General features: G+C 42.4%; 2 protein-coding genes across 9 annotated transcripts in view; one reads left to right on the forward strand and one right to left on the reverse strand.

The window, feature by feature from the left end:
- ppp2r3c (protein phosphatase 2, regulatory subunit B'', gamma) overlaps nucleotides 1–17,421 on the reverse strand; it is a 33,620-nt gene extending 16,199 nt beyond the window's left edge. Inside the window, exons 1-3 of one of the 4 annotated variants that reach the window (XM_072568877.1) lie at nucleotides 17,166–17,321; nucleotides 8,216–8,343; nucleotides 1,938–2,042 (exon numbers count right to left, since the gene is read on the reverse strand). In XM_072568877.1, coding sequence (XP_072424978.1) covers nucleotides 1,938–2,042; nucleotides 8,216–8,343; nucleotides 17,166–17,211 — 279 coding nt within the window. In that variant the 5' untranslated portion in view covers nucleotides 17,212–17,321. Of the gene's footprint in view, nucleotides 1–1,937; nucleotides 2,043–8,215; nucleotides 8,344–17,165 lie in introns of all 4 variants that reach the window. The other 3 variants (XM_072568876.1, XM_072568879.1, XM_072568880.1) reach the window with 3 other exon arrangements.
- prorp (protein only RNase P catalytic subunit) overlaps nucleotides 17,418–27,543 on the forward strand; it is a 76,217-nt gene continuing 66,091 nt past the window's right edge. The window contains exons 1-3 of one of the 5 annotated variants that reach the window (XM_072568874.1): nucleotides 17,419–17,637; nucleotides 17,909–18,638; nucleotides 19,758–19,805. In XM_072568874.1, the coding sequence (XP_072424975.1) occupies nucleotides 17,950–18,638; nucleotides 19,758–19,805 (737 nt within the window). In that variant the 5' untranslated portion in view covers nucleotides 17,419–17,637; nucleotides 17,909–17,949. Of the gene's footprint in view, nucleotides 18,639–19,757; nucleotides 19,806–27,543 lie in introns of all 5 variants that reach the window. The other 4 variants (XM_072568873.1, XM_072568871.1, XM_072568875.1 and 1 more) reach the window with 4 other exon arrangements.

Raw genomic sequence — 27,543 nt, forward strand, 5'->3', positions numbered from 1 at the left:
CTCAATGCTAGCAAAAAACATTCATGAATTTATTGTACATACTGGAGGCAAGACTGAAGGAGACAAAGGAAAGGGGTTTAAGAATACAGTTTGCAGTTGAGGAAAGAAGGAGCCAAAAAACGAGGTGCTGGAAAAGCACAGCCAATGAGGCAGCATCTGAGGAGCAGGAGAGTTGACATCTCGAGCATAAACTCTTCATCAGGAATGAGGAAAGAAGCCAAGGGATTACCTTTGTAATCCTGCAGTTTACACAGCAATACATGATTGTTCTTTATATGGTCTTGTCAAGTATGGCCATGAACAGCTAAAGCAGTTATCAATTGCCATATTCTTTCAAGTTTTTGTGTGTATTGTACTTAAGGGTGAAAATGGCCAAGATAAAAAATTAGTGATGGTGTTAGTGAAGCATTGAAGACAGATGGGAGCAAGTGAGCAGATCAGTGCCTACAGAAATGCTATGGTGAACAAAAGGTCATATGATTGAGAATTTGAAAGTACAGCTTACAGATATTTCTTCCAAGGCACAGAGACCAAAGCAAGTAGGATTTGGGGGAAAAAGTAGGAGGTGAATAGATAGCAATTCAAGGAATTGATCAGAATTGTCTTATGAAAGGTAGGTATTATGGGAGCAGCAGGATCATGATATAGCAAAGTAAAGAGGATTGCCATAAATACAGACTGAGGATGAATGTGAGTAGAGTTAAGGGAGGATATGAAGGGAGTGAGCTCAAAAGAGAGGGAGCAGGATGGAGGTTGAAATCGCCAAGGATGAGCGGTTGCTCAGCACAAAAGCTGCTGGAGAAACGTAATGAAGATAGCTTGGTGACAAAATTGGTATGGTATTTAGGTAGGTAGTAGAAAACAATGATCTAAAGAAAGATCTGAAAAAACACAGCAAGTCTGGCAGTATTTTTGGAGAGAGACCCAGCGCTAATGTTTTGACTCCAGTATGACAATTTTACAGGTATTAAGAAAGGTGTGATCATCCCTCAGCTATATTTTAGTCAACGGTATGACGTTGTTGCCATTGTCCACAATAAGTTCATGATTCTGAGGGCCTTGACCACCAGTGAAAACACATTTTACAGAGAGATACAGAAAGAGGCAGTCATAACAGATACGTTCACAGGATCAAAAGTGAGAGTCATAGCTTGGATGAGGGAGAAGATGGACAGGCTGCAACAATGGGCTGGGCAGAAAGATCATCAAGAGAATGGGATGGACTGATGGAGTACATAAATGGGCCACTTCTGAGGATTGATAGAGAAACAGAGAGAAGATGTTCGCTTGTCGAAGAGGGAGTGTCAATTCTGGGATAGAGACAAGGTTAAAAGTACTGAAGGGTTACTACAGAAATTTGGGTGGAAAAAAGTAGATCTATAAAAAGGGAAAAACGAAAGGAATGACAAATTACAGGAGGGAAGGGTGTTGGAGAGGTAAGAAAATAAATTTAAAAAAGGAGAGAAAATGAAACATAGAAAGTGAGCTTAGGTACAGAGTGGAAAGCAAAGCTTACATATAAATGGATACTGGGGAAAACTCAGTTATGTAGCTCTGGTTATATAATCAACCTGATGATTGCTATGTCCTAGTAAAATGAAAAGAGTCAAGTCGAATGTTAAAATCAGAAGTCCTATCATGTAGAAACACTGGTTAGCCAATAAACAAATAAAGCAAGTAACTACACCATCTGTCACTTGTTTAAGACAATATTTCCACCCATTTCCTTTCTTTCTTGTTGGTAAAATACATTTAATATTATTGAATAGGGAAAACAAATGCAGAGATCAGATAATGATCGCATTACAGACACAATTCCACTCGCTAGTTATTGAGGTAACATGCAGCAGCATAGAATGTTACTGCTACACCAGAGTTAAAATTTTCAATAGTTTTCTATGATAGTCCAGCCAGATAAAAACTTGGGTTTTTCAGACCTGTAGCTCTTCATTATCCAACAATTCTCTACTCTTCCTTTGAAGAAATACTGCCCTGGATTCTTCCCTTAATTTCTGCAACAGAATTTCATCTTCTGCTGGAAGCTGATACAGAATTGAAAGAAAAGTTTATTAAAATACCTACAGACAGCAATATGTTGTTTAATTGTAATTTTTTTATCCTACAAAATATCAGCACATAAAATACCAAAGGCAGAGTGAAACACAACTAAAGTTACCAATTCTGATGCATTCTAAAAGAACATTGCTATTTTTGCAGGAATTTACCCTGCATATTGTTGCTGTTCATTAATAAAATTTAACTTCATTCTGATCTAGATTTTGATTTAACTCAATACATTTGAGTATGTATTTTGAGTAACTGCAGAACATAATTATTTGATTTTGCCTTTTGAGAGGACTTTTCATTTTGTTTTTGTCCATTTTCTTTCTTAATTCAAAATTATTCACTGATCAAATAAATTGCCAGGATGATTAATTCCCTTTATCCCTCACTCAACTGCAAGGATGCTAGTTTATTTTGGGAACCATTGCAGGGATATCCACATATTGTTATAATGTTGTGGTTCTGTTCGCCGAGCTGGGAATTTGTCTTGCAAACGTTTCGTCCCCTGTCTAGGTGACATCCTCAGCTCGGCGAACAGAACCACAACAACGAGCACCCGAGCTACAAATCTTCTCCCAAACTTTGAATATTGTGATAATAGATGACAAGCCACCATTGCTGTTCGATGGATATGTGCCTTTCAAATGAAACCCTGTGGGTGGCACGGTGGATCCCTTACAACACCAGGGACCAGAGTTTGATTTCAGCATTTCAGCTTTGGGTGACTGCCTTTCTGGAATTTGCATATTTTCCCCATTTCTGCCAGTGGGGGGGGTGTGTGGTTTCAACCATGTGTTTTAGTTTCCTCCCACTGTCCAATGATGTGCAGATGAGATGGACTGGCAATGATTAATGTAGGGTTACGGGGATAGGTTAGGGTCTGTACAAACTTAACGGGCCAAATAAAATCCCTACAGTGCAGAAAGATGCTAGGATTCTATTTAACAAGAGTTGGCAATTCAAAAGATTATTGAATATTAAGCAGGCTATGGAATAAAAAAAACTACTGCTGAGTTCATTATGTACTTAAAACCACAAAGGAATTGTAGTGCTGATTTTTAGTTTACATTGTATTGTTGATCTTGGATGCCAAATTAATTGTTAATTAACCTTTGCTGAGAAACTGGATAGAATCTACATTCACAGCGATGCTGAACAATTTGAAAACAAAATATAGTGTGTTGGGGAAAAGTAAATCTTATGCCAAATTGTTTAAAGCAAAGTAGTCAGGCGAGAAGACCTTGAGCAATTAACTAGCTTTTATTCATAGTCACAGGGAAATTACATCTTCGCTCGGAGAAGTCTGACGCAATTCCAATGAAATACAGAATGTTAGAAGTTATATAGTAAAATACAAACCCACTGCCTATCAATTATGCAACCTAGGGGCAGTCGTAAAGTTCACATATAATTGTAGATTTATGTTTGTCGGGTTTGGAGTTATTTTACCACACTTGGGGGAAAAAAAAGTCAAAACAACAGCACTTTTAAAAGGGAGAAGAACAGACGAAGGAAGCACATGGTGAGGACAGTGAGTGAGTGAAAGAAAGAAAGAAAAGAAAAAAGAAAAGAAAAGAAGAGAGAGAGAGAGAGAGAGAGAGAGAGAGAACCTGCACAGTTACTGCCTTTGCTGTTTTTGAATTCATGTATCGCTGGACATCAGAGTGCGTCTGGGAAAATTAACAAAGAGTGAATTTCACAACTAATGTTGGAGGAACCCGTTTGGCAAAGTTCACAACACAGAATCAGATAAGTTAATCGTTGTTTTAAGTCTGTCCAATAGTAAGGCTGCAGTAGTGAGTACAGTGGGTTATTTCTTGATTATATGTTTTGTGGAGATAAGTCTCTTGATTAAACTTTAAATATAAGCATAACTATTAATTTAACTTGGTGCAGTGTTATGTAGAGGAATAAGACGGTGTTATTTTCTGGGTCTGTAGATTGCGAAGGAGCAAAAATGGCCTTTGCAGTGATATGTACTTCTTGTCAGATGTGGGAGTTTAAAGAGTGTTTAAGGATTACTGTGGATTATATCTGCCATAAATACTGTTGGATGTGAATCTTATCAGATCGAATGGATCAGTTGGAGAGACAGTTAGAAGCGATGAGGAACTTGCAACAGCAACAGTATGTGATGGAGGGCAGGTATAGGAAGGGGGGAAAGTCTCAGATACAGTCACATAGATGGGTTAACTCCAGGAAGGGTAAGAGAGGTAGGCACCTAGGGCAGGGGTCTTTTGTGGATATACCCATTTCAAACAGGTATGTTGTTTGGAAAACGTAGGGGGTGATGTACTCTCAGGGGAGCGTAGCAGTAACAGCTAAGTTTCTGGTATTGAGATTGGCTCTAATGCAACGAGGGGTACGTCGGCTTCCAAGAGATCAATTGTGTTAGGGGATTCTGTAGTCAGAGGAACAGACAGATGTTTCTGTGGCCAGCAAAGAAAAAGCAGAATGGTGTGTTGTTTCCCTGGTGCCAGGATGAAGGATATCTCAGAGAGGATGCAGGATGTCCTCACGGAGGAGAGGGGCCAGCAAGAGGTCATTGTCCACATTAGAGCCTACGATATAAGAAAGGAATTCTTAAGGGAGATTACAGAGAGTTAGGTAGAAATTTAAAAAGGAGGTCCTCAAGGGTAGTAATATCTGGATTACTCCCAGTGCTACGAGCTAGTGAGGGCAAGAATAAGGATTGAGCAGATGAATGCATGGCTAAGGAGCTGGTGTATGGGAGAAGGATTCACATTTTTGAATCATTGGAATCTCTTTTGGGGTAGAAGTAACCTGTACAAGAAGGACGGATTGCACCTAAATTGGAAGGGGACTAATATACTGGCAGGGAGATTTGCTAGAACTGCTTGGGAGGACTTAAACTAGTAAGGTGGGGTGGGGTGGGACCCAGGGAGATAGTGAGGAAAGAGATCAATCTGACACTGGTACAGTTGAGAACAGAAATGAGTCAAACAGTCAGGGCAGGCAAGGACAAGGTAGGACGAATAAATTAAACTGCATTTATTTCAATGCAAGGAGCCTAACAGGGAAGACAGATGAACTCAGAGCATGGTTAGGAACATGGGACTGGAATATCATAGCAATTACAGAAACATGGCTTAGGGATGGGCAGGACTGGCAGCTTAATGTTCCATGATACAAATGCTACAGGAAGGATAGAAAGGGAGGCAAGAGAGGAGGGGAGTGGCATTTTTGATAAGGGATAGTATTACAGCTGTGTTGAGTGAGGATATTCCCGGAAATTCATCCAGGGAAGTTATTTGGGTGGAAATGAGAAATAAGAAAGGGATGATAACCTTACTGGGATTGTATTATAGAGGAATTTCTTAAGAGCGTACGAGACAATTTTCTGATTCAGTATGTAAAGGTACCTACTAGAGGAAGTGCAAAACTTTACCTACTCTTGGCAAATAAGGCAGGGCAGGTGGCTAAGATGTCAGTGGGGGAGCACTTTGGGGCCAGCGACCATAATTCTATTCATTTTAAAATCATAGAAAAAGGAAAGACCAGATCTAAACGTTGAAGTTCTAAATTGGAGAAAGGCCAATTTTGATGGTATTAGGCAAGAACTTTCAATAGCTGATTGGAGGCAGATGTTCGCAGGTAAAGGGACAGCTGGAAAATGGGAAGCTTTCAGAAATGAGATAATAAGAAGCCAGAGAAAGTATATTCCTGTCAGGGTGAAAGGAAGGCTGCTAACTATAGGGAATGCTGGATGACTAAAGAAATTGAGGGTTTGGTTAAGAAAAAGAAGGAAGCATATGTCAGGCATAGACAGGATAGATCGAGTGAATCCTGAGAACAGTACAAAGGAAGTAGGAGTGTACTTAAGAAGGAAATCAGGAGGGCAAAAAGGGGACATGAGATAGCTTTGGCAAACAGAATTAAGGAGAATCCAAAGGGTTTTTACAAATATATGAAGGACAAAAGGTTAACTAGGGAGAGAATAGGGCCCCTCAAAGATCAGCAAGGTGGCCTTTGTGTGGAGCCACAGAAAATGGGGGAGATACTAAATGAATATTTTGCATCAGCATTTACTGCGGAAAAGGATATGGAAGATATAGACTGTAGGGAAACAGATGGTGACATCTTGCAAAATATCCAGATTACAGAGGAGGAAGTGCTGAATGTCTTGAAAAGGGTAAAGGTGGATACATCCCTTGGACCTGATCAGGTGTACCCCAGAACTCTGTGGGAAGCCAGAGAAGTGATTGCTGGGCCTCTTGCTGAGATATTTATATCAATAGTCACAGGTGAGGTGCCTGAAGACTGGAGGATGGCAAACGTGGTGCCACTGTTTAAGAAAGGCGGTAAAGACAAGCCAGGGAACTATAAGTGGGCAAGTTGTTGGAGGGAATCCTGAGGGACAGGATGTACATGTATTTGGAAAGGCAAGGACTGATTAAGGAGAGTCAACATGGCTTTGTGCTTGGGAAATCATGTCTCAGAAACTTGATTGAGTTTTTTGAAGAAGTAACAAAGAGGATTGATGAGGGCTGAGCAGTAGATGTGATCTATATGGACTTCAGTAAGGCGTTCGACAAGGTTCCCCATGGGAGACGGATTAGCAAAGTTAGATCTCATGGAAAACAGGGAGAACTAGCCATTTGGATACAAAACTGCCTCAAAGGTAGAAGACAGAGGGTGGTGGTGGAGGGTTGTCTTTCAGACTGTAGGCCTGTGACCAGTGGAGTGCCATAAGGATCGGTGCTGGGTCCTCTACATTTGCCACTTACATAAATGATCTGGATGTGAGAATAAGAGGTACAGTAAGTAAGTTTGCAGATGACACCAAAATTGGAGGTGTAGTGGACAGCGAAGAGGGTTACCTCAGATTACAACAGGATCTGGACCAGATGGGCCAATGGACTGGGAAGTGCAGATGGAGTTTAATTCAGATAAATGCGAGGTGCTGCACTTTGGGAAAGCAAATCTTAGCAGGACTTATATACTTAATGGTAAGGTCCTAGGGAGTGTTGCTGAATAAAGAGACCTTGGAGTACAGGTTCATAGTTCCTTGAAAGTGGAGTCGCAGGTAGATATGATAGTGAAGGAGGAGTTTGGTATGCTTTCCTTTATTGGTCAGAGTATTGAGTATAGGAGTTGGGAGGTCATGTTGCGGCTGTACAGGACATTGGTTAGGCCACTGCTGGAATATTGTGTACAATTCTGGTCTCCTTCATATCGGGAAGATCTTGTGAAACTTGAAAGGGTTCAGAAAAGATTTACAAGGATGTTGCCAGGGTTGGAAGATTTGAGCAATAGGGAGAGGTCGAACAGGCTGGGGCTGTTTTCCCTTGAGCGTCGGAGGCTGAGGGGTGACCTTATAGAGGTTTACAAAATTATGAGGGGCATGCATAGGAAAAATAGGCAAAGTCTTTTCCCTGGGATCAGGGAGTCCAGAATTACGGTGAGAGGGGAAAGATATAAAAGAGACCTAAGGGACAACCTTTTCATGCAGAAGGTGGTACATGTATGGAATGAGCTGCCAGAGGAAATGGTGGAGGCTGGTACAATTGCAACATTTAAGAGGCATTTGGATGGGTATATGAATAGGAAGGGTTTGGAGGGATATGGGCCGGGTACTGATAGGTGGGACTAGATTGGGTTGGGATATCTGGTTGGCATGGACTGGTTGGACCGAAGGGTCTGTTTCCGTGCTGTACATCTCTATGACTCTGACTTGAACCAATTGTCTCTCCAGAGGAGGAAATGAGGTAAACAAGTTTACCATGTTGCCTGATCTTGACTGCTGTGCAGTGACACCTGCTGGAAACCAAGCATAGCATTAGCCAACACAAGGACCGATTGGGATATCGTCCACAGTAGTCAACACAAACCGTTCAGGTCACACATCAGTAATGACCACTTGAAAGACCACAGGTGGAGACTGATTGGCACTCTTGAAATTTTACCCTTAAGAGTCTCGCTTTGAGAAAATAAATGGGAAATTAAAGTTTTCTAGAGAATTAAAAACTTCACCAGAATAAAAAGGCCTTCAGTTATTACAAGAACCATAAAATGGATTTAAAAGGAAAACATTAAACTTAACACCAGAGACTTAACAAATGAGATTAATTTTCCAGCTTTTACATAGTAGAAAGTATTATTTATTTGTCAATTGAAAAAAGAGACCTACCCTATAATAAAATCTCGGGATGCTTTTGTAAGATAGGTTGTTCTTTTTCCTGCCCCCTCTCCATTCAACATAATACTTGGTGAAGAGATCCATCTCATTATCCTTTGGTTCTTGGTCAGACGTTTTAGCTGTTTTATTTGAAATTAGATAGAACCATTAATATTTTTTCCAGGAAGGATCATGTCATGAACTTCAAAACGTTTTGCTTTATCAACATAATCATTTTCAATGCCTCCAAGAAGCAGCTAGATATAGCACTTGGGGTGAAAGGGATCAAGGGTTATGGAGAGAAAGCAGGATTAGGTTATTGAGTTGAACGATCAGCTATGATAGTGATAAATGGCAGAGCAGACTTGAAGGGCCGAATGGCCTCCCCCGCCTCTATCTTCTACATTTCTATGTTGCTATGTTTTTAATGTCATATCTAGATGTAGAGTCATACAGCACAGAAACAGACCCTTTGGTCCAATTCGTCCATGCTGACCAAGTTTGCCAAACTAGTCCCATTTTCCTGCATTTGGCCTGCATGCCTGCAAACCTTTCCTATTCACATACCTGTCTAAATACCTTTTAAGTGTTGTGAATATAACTGCATCTACCACTTCCTCTGGCACTTCATTCCACATATGAACCACCTCTGTATGAAAATGTTGGCCATCAGGTCTCTTTTAAATCTTTCTCCTCTCACTTTAAAATTATGCCCTCTAGTTTTGAACCCCCCTATCATGTGGAAAAGACCTTTGGTGTTCACCTCACTCCAGTGAGGAATGCCCCAGCCGATCTAGTCTCTGTTCAACTCAAACCGTCCAGTCCCAGCAACATCCTTGTAAATGTTTTCTGCACCCTCTCCCATTTAATGTTTCCTATAGCAAGGCAACCAGGACAGGACACAGTACTCCAGGTAAGGTCTCACCAACATCCTGTACAACCTCATCAATACAATCCAACTCCTATACTTAAAAGGTCTGAGCAATGAAGGCAAGCACACCAAAAGCCTTCTTCACCACCCAAATTACCTATGACATACTTTGTTCTTTAAAAGTAATCTAAACTCTTAGGTCTCTCTGTTCGGCAACACTCCCCAGCATCCTACCATTAACTGTGTAAGTCCTGCCCTTGTTCATCTTATCAAAATGCAACACCTCACACTTCTCCAAATTAAACTCCATCTGCCATTTCTCAGCCCATTGGCCCAACTGATCAGGATCCCTTTGTCATCTTACATAACCTTCTTCATTGTCAAGCATCCCACCAATTTTGGTGTCATTCATAAACTTGCTAACCATGCTTCCTAAATTCTCATCCAAATCATTAATACAAAATGATGAACAATAGTGGACCCAGTTCTAATCCCTACAGAACACCACTGGTTACATGCCCCCGCCCAAAAAAAAAACACCCCACCACCACATCTGTCTCCTACCTTCAAGCCAATTTTGCATCCAATTGACAAGAACCTCATGTGATCTAACTTTACTAGTTAGCCTACCATGCAGAACCTTGTCAAAGGCTTCACTAATGTCCACACGGGTAACATTTACCACTCTGCCCTCATCTATTTTCTTGAGCACATCCTCAAAAAAAAGACAGACGAAATTGCTAAGAAACAGCAAGCAAACCAGAGGAGTACTGTCCCTCAGGGACCAGTAAGAGAACCACTGCTTCATTTTATAAATCATTGCATTGCAACTTCATTTTATATCATTGCATTGCAACTACACAGACCCATTCCCTAACCAATATTTACCCCAAAAATGCACCTAACCTACACATCCTTGAACACTATGGGCAATTTAGCACATCCAATTCACCTAACCTGCAAATAGTTGGATTGTAGGAGGAAACCTGAGCACCCAGAGAAACCCACGCAGACACAGGTAGAATGTGCAAACTCCACATTAACAGTTGCCCGAAGCTGGAATTGAACCTGGGTCCCTGGCACTGAGAGGCAGTAGTGCTAACCACTGAGCCACTGTGCTGCACCACATCTAGAAGGACAAGAGCAGCAGATCCATGGCATTCCCCTTTAAACCACTCACTATTCTCACTTAAAAATATATCATCATTCCTTCACTGTTGCTGGATTAAAGTCTTGGAATGTCCTCCCTAATGGCATTGTGGGTCAACCCACAGCAGGTGGACTGCAGCAGTTCAAGAAGGCAGCTAACCACCACCTTCTCAAGGGCAACTAGGAACATGCAATAAATGCTGGCCAGCCAACGATGCTCACATCCCACAAGTGAATTAAAAAAAAAGTCTTCACACAGTTGTGCAGTTGTTCCTTCAGTCAGGAGCTATCTGCAGTGTTTATCCTCCATGTATTCTGAGGGGAGATCTAGTAGAGGTGGTCAAAAATCACAGAGTTTAGATAATGTAAATAAAGAAAAACTTTTTTTTACAGCGACAGAAGGTTTCATAAGTAGAGAACAAACATTTCATGTAATTACCAAACAAATCAGAGGTGAGGTAAGTGGAGTTTTTTTTTGCTGTGAGCTATAATGATATGGAATGCACTGCCTGAAAGGATCTTGGAAGTAGGTTCAACAACATCTTTCGAAGGAGGATTGGATAAATACTATAAGAGGTCAAACAATGTTGCTTCTTCCTCAGGCAGCTGAGGACGTTTGGCATGACGGCGAATACCCTTGCCAACTTTGATAGGTGCATCAAGAGCTTTCTGTCTGGATGTATCACTACCTGGCATGGCAACTGTACCATTCAAGATCGGAAATGGTTACAGAAAGTGATGAACTCGGCTCGGACAATCACAAAGGCCAACCTCCCATCTATAGAATCCATCTAGGCCCGTGTTAAGGAAAGGTCGCCAGCATTCTCAAAGATCCATCCCACCCTGGCAACATTTTTCTATGATCTCTCCCATCGGGGAGAAGATATAGAAGCCTGAACACACGCACCAGCCCGTTTCGAAACAGTTTCTACCCTATTGTTGTTAGAATACTGAATGGACTCACGAACTCTTGACATTCGCATGTACATGTGTTTTTGTTTTATCTTATCCATGCTACTTAACTCTGTGATCCACCTGTATTGCTCGCAAGGCAAAACTTTTCACTGTGCCTCGGTACATGTGACAATAAATTCAATTCAATTCAATTCAATTCAATGGAGATCATTTCAAGGATAGGAGAAAGAACACAAGGATGGGATTAATTGAATAGCCTAAGTAGTAGCCATAAGCATAATGTCTTTCCTTCCAGGATTTAAGATTATACACAATGTCCTGTCAGCCTGATCGGCAAGATTAGACCAGCTAAAACAGCAGGATTTGTGCTTTTTAACCAGAAGAAACTAGCATTAGCTTGAATGGTTATCTTCAAGCAAACAGAATTCCAACTCCCAATGCATTGTAGTGCCCTGTTGATGATTCAGAACAATTGCACAATTATCTGCAGCATCCTGAATTCTGGACAACTGCTTGCCTTGTGCCTTGAATCACCTCTGTTTAAATTCTGGAGCCTTGATTTTAAACTAATGTGTCTCCTTTAGTATCAATGGAAGTGTGTAAATACTGTGGGCGTTGACGACGAGAGAGAGAAAATATTAAGTCATTAATTTAGCAGCAACTGGATTAGCCAGCAGCTAAAAATTACATTCAAAAGCTTTCAGATGGCTCAAAGGAGACCTGACTGGGGTCAGATGCAAGTATAGTTACTCCCTAAAGGAGATTAAGTTACTTCAGTAAAATGTCTAAACCAGAACTGTTCCAGTTACAACACTGCAGATTCAAAAACTGAGAAAGTCAAATATTTTAAGAGTGTGAATTGACAAAGCCAAAAGTTTCATGGTCCAAAGATTGGAACTGAGAATATAGGTAAAAGAGCTTCTCTGGATTTTGATTAACAGTAAATCTACAATGCTGGGGATTAAGTAGGACTTTTATTTAACCATGTGTTTTGAAGGCTTTCAAATGGTTTTATATGTAGATAGATTGTTTTTATTTATTTGATTTATTTTGTGTGCAACTTCTGTTGTATTGTTAAAACCAAATCTGCAGTCTTTTTGTACTATGTTTCTACGGAAGACCACCATTTAGAAGACAGCATCAAAATATTATCTATCAAGGCATATTTCATTCTGGGATCACCATGATAGCATTAGTTATGTTCATAACAGTAAGCAGATAATAGGCCTGTTCATCAACTGATGCTGCTTGAAGTATTATGAGACTTTACAGAGATGATTCTGTTTCAAAGTCAATATGAATTTGAACTAGGATTTCCAACTCCGATTGTGTGCAAAGACTGGGTAAATTCCATAAGGAGAAAAGATAAAGCTACCAAAAAGAGAGCTCTTGGAATGAAGGAGATAGAGAGAAAAATAAAACAGAAGTGGGAGAAACAGAAACCAGCATGTTTAAGAACAGAGATAGAGAAACAATTGGAATTGGAGAAATAGAATTAAATTCTGCTTAGTGTTGCGAAGTTGGTATGTAGACTTGTAAAATGGGGGGGGGGAAATAAAGTGCTTGGTCCCTTTAAAAGATGATGCACACACCAATTCCCATGCTTAGTGATTTGAGAAAAAAAATGAACGTTTAAACACAAGTTTAAAGTTCCGGTACAGAGAGCGCCTGAATTCAAACATTTTGTATCAAACAGCCAAGAAGTATTTTTAGCAAGCCAACAAGTCTTTTCAAATTTAGCCAATTTAAACCAAGTTCTTAGATGTTAAAAATATATCAAATTTAAATCTGATGGTGTTGACGATCTTGAACCAATGTGATTGTAAAGAAAGTAATAAGGTTATCAAGACTATAAAAGGAGTCCAAAGCTAAAAATCACACACCAGGTTATAGTCCAACAGGTTGAATTGGAAGCACTAGCTATCTGAGCACTGCTCCTTAATCAGGTGGTTGCTGGCACTTCCAATTCAACCTGCTGGACTATAACCTGGTGTTGTGTGATTTTTAACTTTCTACACCCCAGTCCAACACTGGTATTTCCAAATCATTATAAAGAAGAGGGTATTTTTGAAAATCAGTGGGAGCCAACTGAAGAGATAATAACTTCCAGCTCTCATAAAAAGCACTATCTTTCCATAACAGATACCATGGCATGTTTAGCTACTATTCCAGACAACAGAATTGGCAGAGTACAGTCCTGTCACAATAACTCGACAGGGAGAGGAGTTTCAGAAAAAAGATCAGCAAAGAGGGCGAGAAGCATTTTGGAAGACACACTGTGAGTGAACTTTGAGAGACTAAGTTTTAATTTATTGTCTTCTTATTACTTGGATTTATATAAGTGGGACCTGTGTTATTGAAACAGCTTACTAGTAGAATTCAGTTCAATTCAGGGATAGAGAGGAATTGCTCAGTTTGTTAGTGGTTCCATTCATTTGTTCATTGTTGTAGTTAGATAAATAAGTTCTTATTTGCTGATTGTAGAGTGAGTGAAATGATTTCATTTCATTTAACCTCTTCTTTATAACAGATTGGGGGAGGAATGAGGGGGAGGTTATACCTCTTGTCACACTTCTTTTAGATTATGAGATAAGGCAATCTTCTCTGGGTGTTTCAGGTTTAATTATTAGAAGGGAAACTCTACTCCCACCATAACAGATTGGGGTTGGTGTTTCGGTTTAATTATCAGAGGGGTTCGACCTTTTCCCCTTCGAAACATTAGAGGGACGTGGATTAATTGAGGATAGTCAGCATGGCTTTGTCAGAGAGAGATCATGTCTAACAAATTTCCTTGAATTTTTCAAGGAGATGACTATGTGTGTATCTAAGAGTAATGCAGTTGATGTAGTCCACATAAAACTTACTGATCATTCTTCTACATTCATGTCTGGATCATGAATGTAGAAGAATGATCAGTAAGTTTGTAGATAATAAAAAAAAAGTGTAAATAGCAAGGATGAAAGTCTTAGATTACAGGTTGATGTAAACAGGTTGGTCAGATGGGCTGAGCAAGTGGAGTCTAATCCTGGAAAGTATGAAATGACACATTTTGGGAGGACCAACAAGACAAGGAAGTATAATAGTAGGAGAAAGTGAGGACTGCAGATGCTGGAGATCAGAGCTGAAAATGTGTTGCTGGAAAAAGCGCAGCAGGCCAGGCAGCATCCAAGGAGCAGGAGAATCGACGTTTCGGGCATCAGCCCTTCTTCAGGAATGAGGAAAGTGTGTCTAGCAGGCTAAGATAAAAGGTAGGGAGGAGGGACTGGGCGGGGGGGGGGGGGGGGGTGGAGGGGCATTGGAAATGCGATAGGTGGAAGGAGGTTAAGGTGAGGGTGATAGGCTGGAGTGGGGGTGGGGGGTGGGGGCGGAGAGGTCAGGAAGAAGATTGCAGGTTAGGAAGGTGGTGCTGAGTTCGAGGGTTGGGACTGAGACAACGTGGGGGGAGGGGAAATGAGGAAACTGGAGAAATCTGAGTTCATCCCTTGTGGTTGGAGGGTTCCTAGGCGGAAGATGAGGCGCTCTTCCTCCAGCAGTCATGTTGCTATGGTCTGGCGATGGAGGAGTCCAAGGACCTGCATGTCCTTGGTGAAGTGGGAGGGGGAGTTGAAGTGTTGAGCCACGAGGTGGTTGGTCCGGGTGTCCCAGAGGTGTTCTCTGAAATGTTCCACAAGTAGGCGGTCTGTCTCCCCAATACAGAGGAGGCCACATCAGGTGCAGCGGATGCAGTAAATGTGTGTAGAGGTGCAGGTGAATTTGTGGCAGATATGGAAGGATCCCTTGGCGCCTTGGAGGGAACTAAGGGCGCATGTTTTGCATATCCTACGAAGAGGCAGGCATAGCTGGGGCCCATGGCGGAGTAGCCATGGGCACCCGCATGGGCCCCAGCTATGCCTGCCTCTTCGTAGGATATGTGGAACAGTCCATCTTCCGCAGCTACATTGGCACCACCCCCCCACCTTTTCCTCCGCTACATCGATGACTATGTCGGCGCTGCCTCGTGCTCCCACGAGGAGGTTGAACAGTTCATCCACTTTACCAACACCTTCCACCCCGACCTCAAATTTACCTGGACCGTCTCAGACTCCTCCCTCCCCTTCCAAGACCTTTCCATTTCTATCTCAGGCGACCGAATCAACACGGACATTTACTATAAACCGACCGACTCCCACAGCTACCTAGACTACACCTCCTCCCACCCTGCCCCCTGTAAAAATGCCATCCCATATTCCCAATTCCTTCGTCTCAGCCGCACCTGCTCCCAGGAGGACCAGTTCCAATACCGTACAACCCAGATAGCCTCCTTCTTCAAAGACTGCAATTTCCCCCCAGACGTGATCGACGATGCTCTCCACCGCATCTCCTCCCCTTCCCGCTCCTCCGCCCTTGAGCACTGCCCCTCCAATCGCCACCAGGACAGAACCACACAGGTCCTCACCTATCACCCCACCAACCTCCATATACATCGTATCATCCATCGTCATTTCAGTCACCTCCAAACAGACCCCACCACCAGGGATATACTTCCCTCCCCTTCCCTATCAGCATTCCGAAAAGATCACTCCCTCCGTGACTCCCTCGTCAGGTCCACACCCCCCCACCAACCCAACCTTCACTCCCGGCACCTTCCCCTGCAACCGCAAGAAATGCAAAACATGCACCCACACCTCCCCCCTTACTTCCCTCCAAGGCCCCAAGGGATCCTTCCATATATGCCACAAATTCACCTGCACCTCTACACACATTTACTGCATCCGCTGCACCTGATGTGGCCTCCTCTGTATTGGGGAGACAGACCGCCTACTTGCGGAACATTTCAGAGAACACCTCTGGGACACCCGGACCAACCACCTCGTGGCTCAACACTTCAACTCCCCCTCCCACTCCACCAAGGACACGCAGGTCCTTGGACTCCTCCATCGCCAGACCGTAGCAACATGACTGCTGGAGGAAGAGCGCCTCATCTTCCGCCTAGGAACCCTCCAACCACAAGGGATGAACTGAGATTTCTCCAGTTTCCTCATTTTCCCTCCCCCCACATTGTCTCAGTCCCAACCCTCGAACTCAGCACCACCTTCCTAAACTGCAATCTTCTTCCTGACCTCTCCGCCCCCACCCCAATTCTGGCCTATCACCCTCACCTTAACTTCATCCCACCTATCGCATTTCCAACACCCCTCCCCCAAGTCCCTCCTCCCTACCTTTTATCTTAGCCTGCTGAACACACTCCTCATTCCTGAAACGTCAATTCTCCTGCTCCTTGGATGCTGCCTGACCTGCTGCGCTTTTTCCAGCAAGTATAATATTAGGACAACATGAAGTACAGAGAATCAGAGGGATCTTGGTGTGCATGTCCAACGATCTTTCAAGGCAGTAGAACAGGTAGATGGGGCAGTTAAGAAGGTACATGAGATATTTGCCTTTACCAGTCAAGGCACTGAATGCAAGAGCAAAGAAATTATGATGACCTGTACGTATCATTAGTTAAGTCACATCTAGCGTACTGTGCAGTGCTCTGTTCATTTCACTATAGGAAGAATGTGACTGCAATAGGGAGTGTGCAAAGGAGATTCACCAAGATGTTGCCTGGGTTGGAGTGTTTCAGCTATGACGAGAAACTAGATATGCTGGGGTTGTTTTCCTTGGAGCAGAAAAAGCTGAAAGGGTGGGCGGCAAATACCTGATTGGATTGTACAAAGAATACATAGCGTAGAAGACGTTAGAACTTGGGCCACAACAAGGAGCAGCAGGTACTTTTTTTTCATCCAGAGGATAGTACGTACCTGAAAGTCACCCCTTAAAAGGGTGACAGAGGCAGGAACCATCAAGCGATTTAAAGTGTGTTTGAAATACTATTTGAAATATCATTTTATTCAAGCCTAGAGGGAAATGGGATTACAGTAGATATATGTTTGATCACCTATGCGGACACGATAGGCTGAAGGGTTTCTTTCCATGTTGTAAATTTAACACTTTATCTGAACATGCAGCTCCCCGAAAGGAACTCCGAATCTACTTGACAGAACTTACTGGAAATATTCAACAGTATTCCTGGAGACAGACACAGAGCTAACATTTCGGATCTGTGGACTTGGGCACGGACTCACGTTTCTGGGAGGCTACAACAGCCAAGCTATCCTTTAGCGTCCGTTTCCAGTCGCGAGACGGTGCCTCGGAATCGACCCCAGCAACCGCCATCCTGGCTCCAGCCCGTCACACCATTCTTCCCGATTCTCTGACCCCTGACCCTATCGCCCCGACCAATCCACGTCCTGGTGCTGTCACGAGGAGGGCGGGGCCTGGTGAAGGGGGACGATTGTGGAGTGGGCGCGTGGCCTGACGGTTTGTGGATTGAGCAACGTTTTCAGGTTTTTGTGTGGCCTTCAAGACGATACATTTGGACACTAATTAGGCCCGAAGGGCAACTGGTTGGGAGAGCACCATTTCCCTTTATAATGAAGCCATGCCGCAGAACGGAAGTGCCCCTTAGTCTGAGATTGCAGTGAGTAGTCCTTTGCCTTTCCTGCTCATCATGTTGGTTCAGCCTCTCGGCAGCTTGGCACCCCATTTGCAGCGGGTCCTCCGCTCTCCCCGGGCACACCAAGCTGTGTGGAGGCACTTCCCATCTTGTGGTGTCCCGCAGCTACACACTTCAAAGAATTTAATGTCGTCTGAGCTCAAACAGAGTGATGCGAACCAGAGGAAAACATCAAAAGCTCAACTAGAAAGAATTCGCCGTGCTGACACCGGCTCTCCTTTTTCTGTATTTACAGCAGGGGCAGCCAGAAAAAGAGCAGAGTCCGTAAAAAGCCAAATGGGCGTCGAATTGGCTGAGACCTCAACAGTGACAAAAGTTGGAAAGTCGTTAGTTCCACTGAAGCCTTTAAATGTAGATGATTGGAAAAAATTGAAAACGGAATCGCCCAATAAAACTCGTTTTGAAGTAAGCATGATGGAAAAACTGCTGTCCGCTCGTGCTGATATTGATGTGGCTAAATCGCTTTTAGTTTTTGTTACAATGGAAAATGGGACTGTTGAGTATGAACTCCTTCTGAAGTATTTGGCACTGTGTGTCCAACAGCAGCATCTGACTGAGATACTTGATTTATATGGCATGATGAAAACTAGATTCAAAATATTAGACATTGGAGCTTACAGCCTCTTCATCAGTGGTTTTAGCAAGACAGATCGTTGGAGGGAGGCTGTGATGTTTTTAGATTCAATTAAAAAAATGGTTACCCCATCACCAAGAAATTATGGGGATATTGTTATTTCTGCACTCAAGCATAAAGAAGTAGAAACTGCATGGATGTTGTTTAAAGAAATGGAAAACAAAAACTTAAAACCAACTGAGAACACATTGGAAGCATTTTTTGATTATGGCAAGTCATTCTGTGATGATCAATATGAAAATAAGGTTATGTATATCCTCTTCTACCTGAGAGATAATCAGATATACCCCGGCAAAGGTTTAATGCAAAGTATCCATTCATGGTTTGAAAGGTAAATATTTATTTACTATGTGTGCCATTTGATAAATTTTGACTTGTGTTTTAACACAATGCTATGAATTACCTATCTAGGTTACATTTTTCTCACCAACACTTATGGTTGTGAGATTTCAACAGGTAATTAGGACCAATGTTTGCTTATTTATAGGATCCATCGTGTGCCATGTGTTGCATTTTATATTAGTTTCCTAGATTTCATGTCTTAAATGTTATTTTTGACAATTGGATCATATGGAATATCTTCAATTAATTGTTACTGTTGCCTTTTTGTAAGAAGAGGTGTCTGTTGTATCTTTTAGCTTACCAACCCATTTCAAAATTTAGATCAAGAACTGTGGTCAAGATAGCATTGTGCTTATGAAAAGAAACTCTATCAACCTGTTTGTCTCCAGAGGCCTGTATACTAAACTACCCACAAGACCCTAACATTGTGATTATGCATATTTATTCCATCTGTGTGATAGTGGCACACAAATGTGATCATTGAATCTGAGGTGGAGCTTGAGCCTAAATCAGTTTGTAACACCATCTAGCATTGCAATTATATATTGGTACTGAAAAATTGTTATTCTCATTGATTCATTCCATTAATTGGTTTGTTTGATTTATTGTGAAAAACCTTTTTTTTTTGGTGGGATGTTTGGCACTGAACTAATTATTTATACTAATCAATCCTAAAACATCAAAATAAAATGTTGAAGCTCCATTAACATTGCTCAATTGGTGTCTGATGAAATGGGCTCCATTTAAAAATCACTTTCTATTAGTTACTGCAAGTCCCCAATCTCAATAGTATTGTATCTGAATTCTTTCATATCGATTACCATAAAATGGCTTGACACAATTACATTGCTTGAAATGTGACTCTTCGGTTGGCTATAAAGTGTAAGATATGTGCAGCAGAGAATATTGCAGAGAGATACCAATTTCAACTGCATCGATAATCAGTATATCAACTTCGTTTGTATTGCAATGATAACTGGCATTTAAGCAAATATTAGGATAGCGCGAGCAAAATCTTTCTTGAGATGGTTATTTCGCAATAAAAATCATTTAAAATTTAACTTTTTTTTTAATATTGCTGTTAATACTTGTTACATCTTGATTTCAGCATCCCAGGCAAACAATGGGAAGGGCATGAAACAACTATATTGCACAGGTATCTTTTTGTATTTGAAAATATTCAAAATTATTCTTTTACCTTCTCAACTGTTTTAAATTAAACGTCTCAAGTATGTGCTGCTTATTCTTGTGAAATTTTGTTTTAGAAAAAATACAATTTTAAAAGAAAATTCCCAATATTTATGTAGTCTCCACTTTTTTTTTTATTCCTAATCTAATGAGTTAGGATCTCAGCTGAGGTGAACCTGGATATTGTCAGAATAACAAGGTTGGTAGTCTTATGTGGACCTAGGGAACTTTACCTGTACAGGGTGTACAGCTAGAAAGATTAAAAAGGAAATAACAACAATAGACAACATTCTCTCTCAGCAAGCAAGTCATCTCCTGCAGTCGCCTTTTTGTTTTATTATTCCAGTGATTTTTTTTAAAATACAAAACAGAAGGTTAAAAACAAACTGCAATACTGGTCTTTGTGTGTTTGTGGCTCGATAATGCTAGTATGTGAACTAATGTTTTCATGAAGATCACAGCTTGGGAAAGCCACCAAATGCCTGAAATAGCAGATAATGAGCAGGAAGTAATTCTCACTCTTACTTACTTATTCACTTACACTTTGGATGTAACTGGCTAGCCACTGTCATGTTCACTGGTTGAGGTTGAGGGGTGACCTTATAGAGATGTTTAAAGTCATGAGGGGCATTGAAATAATTGCACAGAGGCTGATATCCCATCACCAAATCACCCTTTATTTACTTGTGCACGATACACTGGCTGTAGCCAGCCAGCTCTGAGTCAGTCGCCTCAATTGAGGAGACCTAAATCTCTTGGTTATATCTCTCGTGTGCAGGTGCAACATACCGTGAAAAACACCAAGTGAAAATAACTTTATTAAAACTCGACCACTAGAAAAGAAACCCATGTGGTTAATGAACTAGTGACAAACAAAGTCCACAACGAACTATGCTTACATGTGAAGGAGGGAGGCTACAGACTAAATCAAAATAGAATTGGAGGGGGAAATAAACTTCATTCCCTGTGTTACCCACCTCGCCAAGTGTATTGGTAGACAGTGTGCTCCATCTCCAGGGACACCCAGACCTAAACATGTCTGTGGTAGACAGCAAGGTGGTCGGCCATAACCCACCATTTGCACCCCCCCCCACCCATGTCTCCATGCCCTGCTGCCCTGGACATGTTAATGGCCAGGCCTCGGAGCAGACCCACGAGTACATCCTGTGACCTGCCCTCTCCCCTCTGTAGCAGGTGACCTCTTCGTTATATATTTTTTCCTTTTTCTTTGTGTTTTTGCACGCAGTGAAGAAACAACAGTGCAGAAAATGTTACACGTGTTCTGACACCAGGAAGAGAAAGCACCCAAGTGGCCAGTGACAAGTAGTGCTCTTTAGCAGCAATGTCCATATCATCAGAAAAGTAAAGGGAAGGGTAGGGATTAAATCAAAATAGAATCAGAGGGGGAAATAAAACACTTCACATCTCGCGGTGCCCACCTCTCCATGAAGACCTCTAGGGTATCGATAGACATCACGTGCTCCTTCTCCAGGGACACTTTGGCTCCAACCTAACCACAGAATAGGGGCAGGCAATCGGCCATAACGACTCCCTCCACGGCCCGCTGCCTGGACCTGTTTATGGCCAGGCCCAGGAGCAGACCCACCAGGAGATCCTCTGACCTGCCCTCTCCCTTCTGCACTGGGTGATTTCTTGTGGTCTTATTTTGAGGAGATTCTAATCTCCTGTTTATTCTTAAATTCTATTTTTTTTTTCTCCACACTACCACTAACAGCAGTAGTGCTTATTTTTCCCCAGCACCCATGTGTGTGTGTGTGTGTGTGTGTAGGTGTAAGACACAGTGAATGAACGAGTGCATAAAACTTTTCATATTCCACCAGTAGGAAGAAAGGAAAAACCCAAGTGGCCAGTGACAAGCTGTGCCTTTCTCAACAAGGCCAATGCTGGGTGATCAAAAATGTGGAGGGGTGGGGGTGCAGGGATTACAGCAAAATAGAGTTGGAGGGGGAAATAAAACACTTCACCGTGCAGTGCCTACCTTTACCTGAAAATCTCAAGGTTGTTGGTAGATGCCGTGTGCTCCTTCTCCAGAGATAACTGGGCCCAAACATAACTGTGGAATAGGGGTAGGCAATCAGCCATAACAACCCTCTCCACTGCCCACTGCCTGGACCTGTTTATGGCCAGCCTGCCCAGGCCAAGGACCAGACCCATGGAGAAGATCCTCTGACCTGTCCTCTCCACTCCAAACCGGGTGATCACTTTGGTTATATATTGTTAACCATAACAAATGACAAATAAACAGTTAACATGAACAGCCATATACAAAAAACAGCAATATACAGGGGAAACAGGTGGCAAAGCCAGACCCCCAAACCCCACCATACAACCAGTTCACAGTGAAAGGAGGGTAAGGTGAGTCCCACCTTACGTTATCAGGAAGGAAACAATGATCACAATCACACACAGACAGTCCGATAAACCGAACAATAAAACCATACATATATCATAGGCAACTCAGCAACCCCCTGTCCTTCCCACCTTCAGGCTGATCTCTTGGTGTTTTTTTTTATTTTATGAACCAGTACAAATTACAACCAAACAATGAACAGCAGTTTAGAAGAAACAATTTACAGGGGAAAGGGATGGGAAAGCCGGACCCCAAACCCCACTGTACGACCAGTTCACAGGGACAAGAGGACGAACCTTGAGTCCCACCTTGTGTAAAAAAGGAAACCATAAGTGCAATCACACAGACAATCCGAGAAACTGAACAATAAAACAGTGCATATATTCACAGACACCCCTGGTAACCCTGCCTCCTAACCACCACACCCCCCCCCCCCCCCCCCCCCCAAAAAAAACCCTTCAGGCGGATCTCTTGGGTTTTTTCTTTTTTAATATTTTGTTAAATGGGTACAAGTTACAAACAAGCAATTCACATTAACAGCTGTATAGGAAACCGGAGAAAGTGAGTACTGCAAATGTTGGAGATCAAAATAGAGAGTGTGGTGCTGGCACAGTAGGTCAGGCAGCATCCAAGGAGCAGGAGTTTCGATGTTTCAGGCTTAAGCCTCTCATCAGGAATGAGGCTTGTGAGCCAGGGGGGCTGAGAGATAAATGGGAGGAGGGTAGGGTTGGAGGGGGGAAAGGTAGCTGAGAATGCTAGGTAGATGAAGGTGATAGGTCGGAGAGGAGGGTGGAGTGGATAGATGGGAAAGGTGACGGATAGGTCGAGAGGGTGGTGCCACGTTGGAAGCTTGGGATTGGGATAATGTGGGGGCAAGGGGAAATGAGGAATGAGGTGAAATCGACGTTGATCCCTTGTGGTTCCAGGGTCCCAAAGCAACACGCATTGTGACCTTGAACATTTCTTCCATTGCTCTGGGCTCACTTTTTCAATCAAGACTCCTGCCCACCCACCAAGGACCCCTTCTCCCACCTCCAACACACCCCATCCATCTAGGGCCACTTCCTTGAGCACTCTGGAATGTAGATTATCAGCCTTCAATCCCATCAATTTCTTCAAAACCATTTCTCGACTAACATGGATTTGCTTCAGTTCCTGCCTCTCAGTAAACCCTGTGATCCCCATAATTTCTAATATGTTATTCATAATTTTGCTTTGTAAAAGCAAAGAATGAATTGAATTTTTCAGCCATTTCTTTGTTCCCCATTATAAATTCCCCATTTCCATTTGTAAGGGATGTCATTAGTTTTCATCAATCTTTTTCTCTTTACATACCTATAGAAATGTTGAAAATCGGGTTTTTTTCTTTCCTGCAAGCTCGCTCTCGTACTCTTTTTTTTTTTCCCTTTTTAATCAATCCTGTGGTCCTCTTTTGCTTAATTCTAACTTAATCTCAATCCTCAGATATAATTTTTTTCTTGCTAATTTGTATGCCACTTTTTTTTGCTGCTAATAATCTCTCATCGTCAGCTTCCCTCAAAATCCATGGTTTGACCACTGTCCTCTTTGCAGCCTTGCACTAAAAAGGAATAAAAAAAAGGTCCTCCTTCACTCATTCACTCTGAGTATTTGATATTGCCTTTCCACTGTCATTCATTTCTGTATCATTTCCCAGTCCATCATGTCTTATACCATTTTAAGATTCAGGACCCTAGTCTCAGAATCAACTATCTTACTGTCAGTTTTGATGAAGAATTCTATTGTAATATGGTCACTCAACCCAAGGAGTCCCTTGACACCTACATTACCAATTATTCCTTTCTCCTTGCATAATACTCCATCCAAGATGGCTTGTTCTCTAGCTGATTCCTCAATGTATGGTCCAAAAAAAATCTCTCATACATTTCAAGAATTCCTCCTCTACAGAATTTGATTTTAATTTGAAAATAGATTAAACAAGTCACCCATAATTGGAGATTTTCCTTTACTGTATGCATCAGTGATTTGCTGTTTAGTGGCATTCCCAATATCACCAGTACAGTTTGGTCTATATCCTACTCCATTAATTACTTATTTTGCCCCTTAAAATTTCTCAGTTCTGTCCACACAAATTCTATATTGTCTGAGCTAATATCTTTCTTCAACATTATGTTCATATCCTCTTTAAACAGTAATGCAATTCCACTGCCTTTTTCCCTTTTTGTCTGTGTTTCATAAATAGTAAATATCGCTGTTGTTCAGTTCCCATTCCTGGTCACTTTATGACCGTGTTGAATTGAATTGGCTTTATTGTCACGTACTTAAATGAGTAAAGTTGAAAAGTTTACAAGTCACTATTTACAGATTCTTGAGTACAAATTGTTAGGAAAAATATTAGGAAAAATAAAGAAATAAAAAGTCCAGCATTACAGATCTTCAAAGGCACAATATCATAGTAATAAATTTAAAAACTAAAGAAATAAAAAAGCTCAGAAAAACAATCCTTCATTATAATATAATTAATAAAATTTTAAGAAGAGAGAATTTAAGACAGAGTCCGTTTAAACCATTTCACGGCTGTGGGTTTGAGGACCCACGCCTCCTGTTGAAATCCTGGCTGGACTGCCCACAATGCTGAAGCAAATGCCGCATAGAGTCACAATCTGACTGAAGCCACCATATGGAGACCCATGCTGACGATGACAAAAACAACCACCAAAGCTGCTGAAAGGATGCCCAGGCCAATGGTGCAGTGAGTCCCAGACCAATCATGCCACCGCAAGGATGATGCAGAAGCCCGACGAAAATCTAAGCCATTGGAACCCCAGGCCCAGTCACAAGGAACAGCTGGATCCAAACCACATTCTCCACTGCAGCAGCCTCCTAGAACCTCCTTCCCTAATAGAAGCCACCAAAAGAAGGCGTATTAAACTTCGAGGGGGTGGGGGAGGGAAAGAAAATTACAAAGTGGGGGAAAAAAGTGGAGAATATCGTAGGCCTGGAGCCTGAATACTTCCTACTCCCATTTCCTACACAGTATTTCCATAATCCTGACTGTCATACCTGTTTTTATTTATTTGTGTAATTAGTTCATCCATTTCATGTTGAATGCTCCATGTGTCCAGGTGCAAAACCTTAAAACTTGTCTTTTTAACATTATTTGACCCATTCCCTTCATTTTCATTGTCTTGTTTGATCCTGGCTTTTGATTTCTTTGCTGATCACATTTCTTCTGTCTTTTTGTTCTTGTTCTTTATTTCCCTTTTTTTTGACTCCTTGCATTTGTTCCCATTTCCCTGCCAGTTTAGCTTGAACCCTCCCCAACCACTTTAGCAAATACTCACCCAGGGCATAAGTCCTGATCCCACCCAGGTGTAACCTGTCCAGTTTGTACTTGTCTTACCTCCCCCACAACTGTTCTCTGTAGACGAAAGGACATTAACAAGAGCACGTAATTTTAAATTGAAAGACGAGGAAAATGTTGTTCACCCAGAGAACGGTGGGAATTTGGAATATACTGCCTGAAAGGTAAATGAGGTGTGAAACCTCAACTGTTTCAAAAGTAGTTGGATGAGCACTTGAAATGTAATAACATTCAAAGCTGTGGGCCTAGTGCAGGAAGTTGGGACTGGTGTGGTTGAAGTATATTTTTGGCAGTGCAAACTGCCAAAGGGTCTCTTCCAGACTGTAGGCTTCTGTGGTATGATTTCTGTGGTATGATGGCAAAGACTCACCAAAATTGAAGCAAACTTCTTGTTTTGAGAGAGCCCATAGTTAGAGAGAGTTGTTCTCTCTTTAGTGACTTTATTAATTACATTGTCAAAAAGTATGGCAAAACATCATACGAAACAAAAAGCTTTGAAATGTCGACTCTCCTGCTCCTTGGATGTTGCCTGACCTTGCCAGACTTTTTGACTCTGATCTCCAGCATTTGCAATCCTCACTTTCTCCTTATTAATTACATGGCCAATCCATCTCCATTTAAGTGAATCAACTTTGTAGGCATGTTAGGTAAAAACAATGACTGCAGATGCTGGAAACCAGATTCTGGATTATGGTGCTGGAAAAGCACAGCAGTTCAGGCAGAATCCGAGGAGCAGTAAAATCGACATTTTGGGCAAAAGCCCTTCAGGAATACAGGCAGAGAGCCTGAAGGGTAGAGAGATAAATGAGAGGAGGGTGGGGGTGGGGAGAAAGTAGCATAGAGTACAATAGGTGAGTGGGGAAGTGGATGAAGGTGGTAGGTCAGGGAGGAGGGCCTCCTTTTTTAGAGACCGCAATTTCCCTTCCCACGTGATTAAAGATGCCCTCCAACGCATCTCGTCCACATCCCGCACCTCAGACCCCACCCCTCCAACCGTAACAAGGACAGAACGCCCCTGGTGCTCACCTTCCACCCTACCAACCTTCGCATAAACCAAATTATCCGACGACATTTCCGCCACCTCCAAAAAGACCCCACCACCAGGGATATATTTCCCTCCCCACTCCTTTCCGCCTTCCATAAGCACCATTTCCTCTGTGACTACCTAGTCAGGTCCACGCCCCCCCCCCCCCCTTACAATCCATCCTTCCGTCCTGGCACCTTCCCCTGTCACCGCAGGAATTGCAAAACCTGCGGCCACACTTCCTCCCTCATCTCCATCCAAGGCCCTAAAGAAGCCTTCCACATCCATCAGAGTTTTACCTGCACATCCACCAATGTCAATTATTGTATTTGTTGCTCCTGATGCGGTCTCCTCTACTTTGGGGAGACTGGGTGCCTCCTAGCAGAGCGCTTTAGGGAACATCTCCGGGACACCAGCACCAATCAACCACACCGCCCAGTGGCCCAACATTTCAACTCCCCCTCCCACTCTGCCGAGGACATGGAGGTCCTGGGCCTCCTTCACCGCCGGTCCCTCGCCACCCGACGCCTGGAGGAAGAACGCCTCATCTTCCACCTCGGTACAATTCAATCCCAGGGCATCAATGTGGACTTCACCAGTTTCCTCATTTCCCCTTCCCCCACCTCACCCCAGTCCCAAACTTCCAGCTCAGCACTGTCCCCATGACTTGTCCTACCTGCCTATCTTCTTTTCCACCTATCCACTCCACCCTCCTCTCTGACCAATCACCTTCATCACCTCCCCCACTTATCTATTCTGTGCTACTTTCTTCCCAACCCCACCCTCCTCTCATTTATCTCTTCACCCTTCAGGCACTCTGCCTGTATTCCTGATAAAGGGCTTTTGCCCGAAACATCGATTTTACTGCTCCTCTGATGCTGCCTGAACTGCTGTGCTTTTCCAGCACCACTAATCCAGAATGTAGGAGTGTTTCAAATGGATGTTTTTTATGATGCAGTAATCCAATG

Source organism: Chiloscyllium punctatum, chromosome 4, assembly GCF_047496795.1.
Source record: "Chiloscyllium punctatum isolate Juve2018m chromosome 4, sChiPun1.3, whole genome shotgun sequence".
In the NCBI taxonomy this organism is placed as follows: domain Eukaryota; kingdom Metazoa; phylum Chordata; class Chondrichthyes; order Orectolobiformes; family Hemiscylliidae; genus Chiloscyllium; species Chiloscyllium punctatum.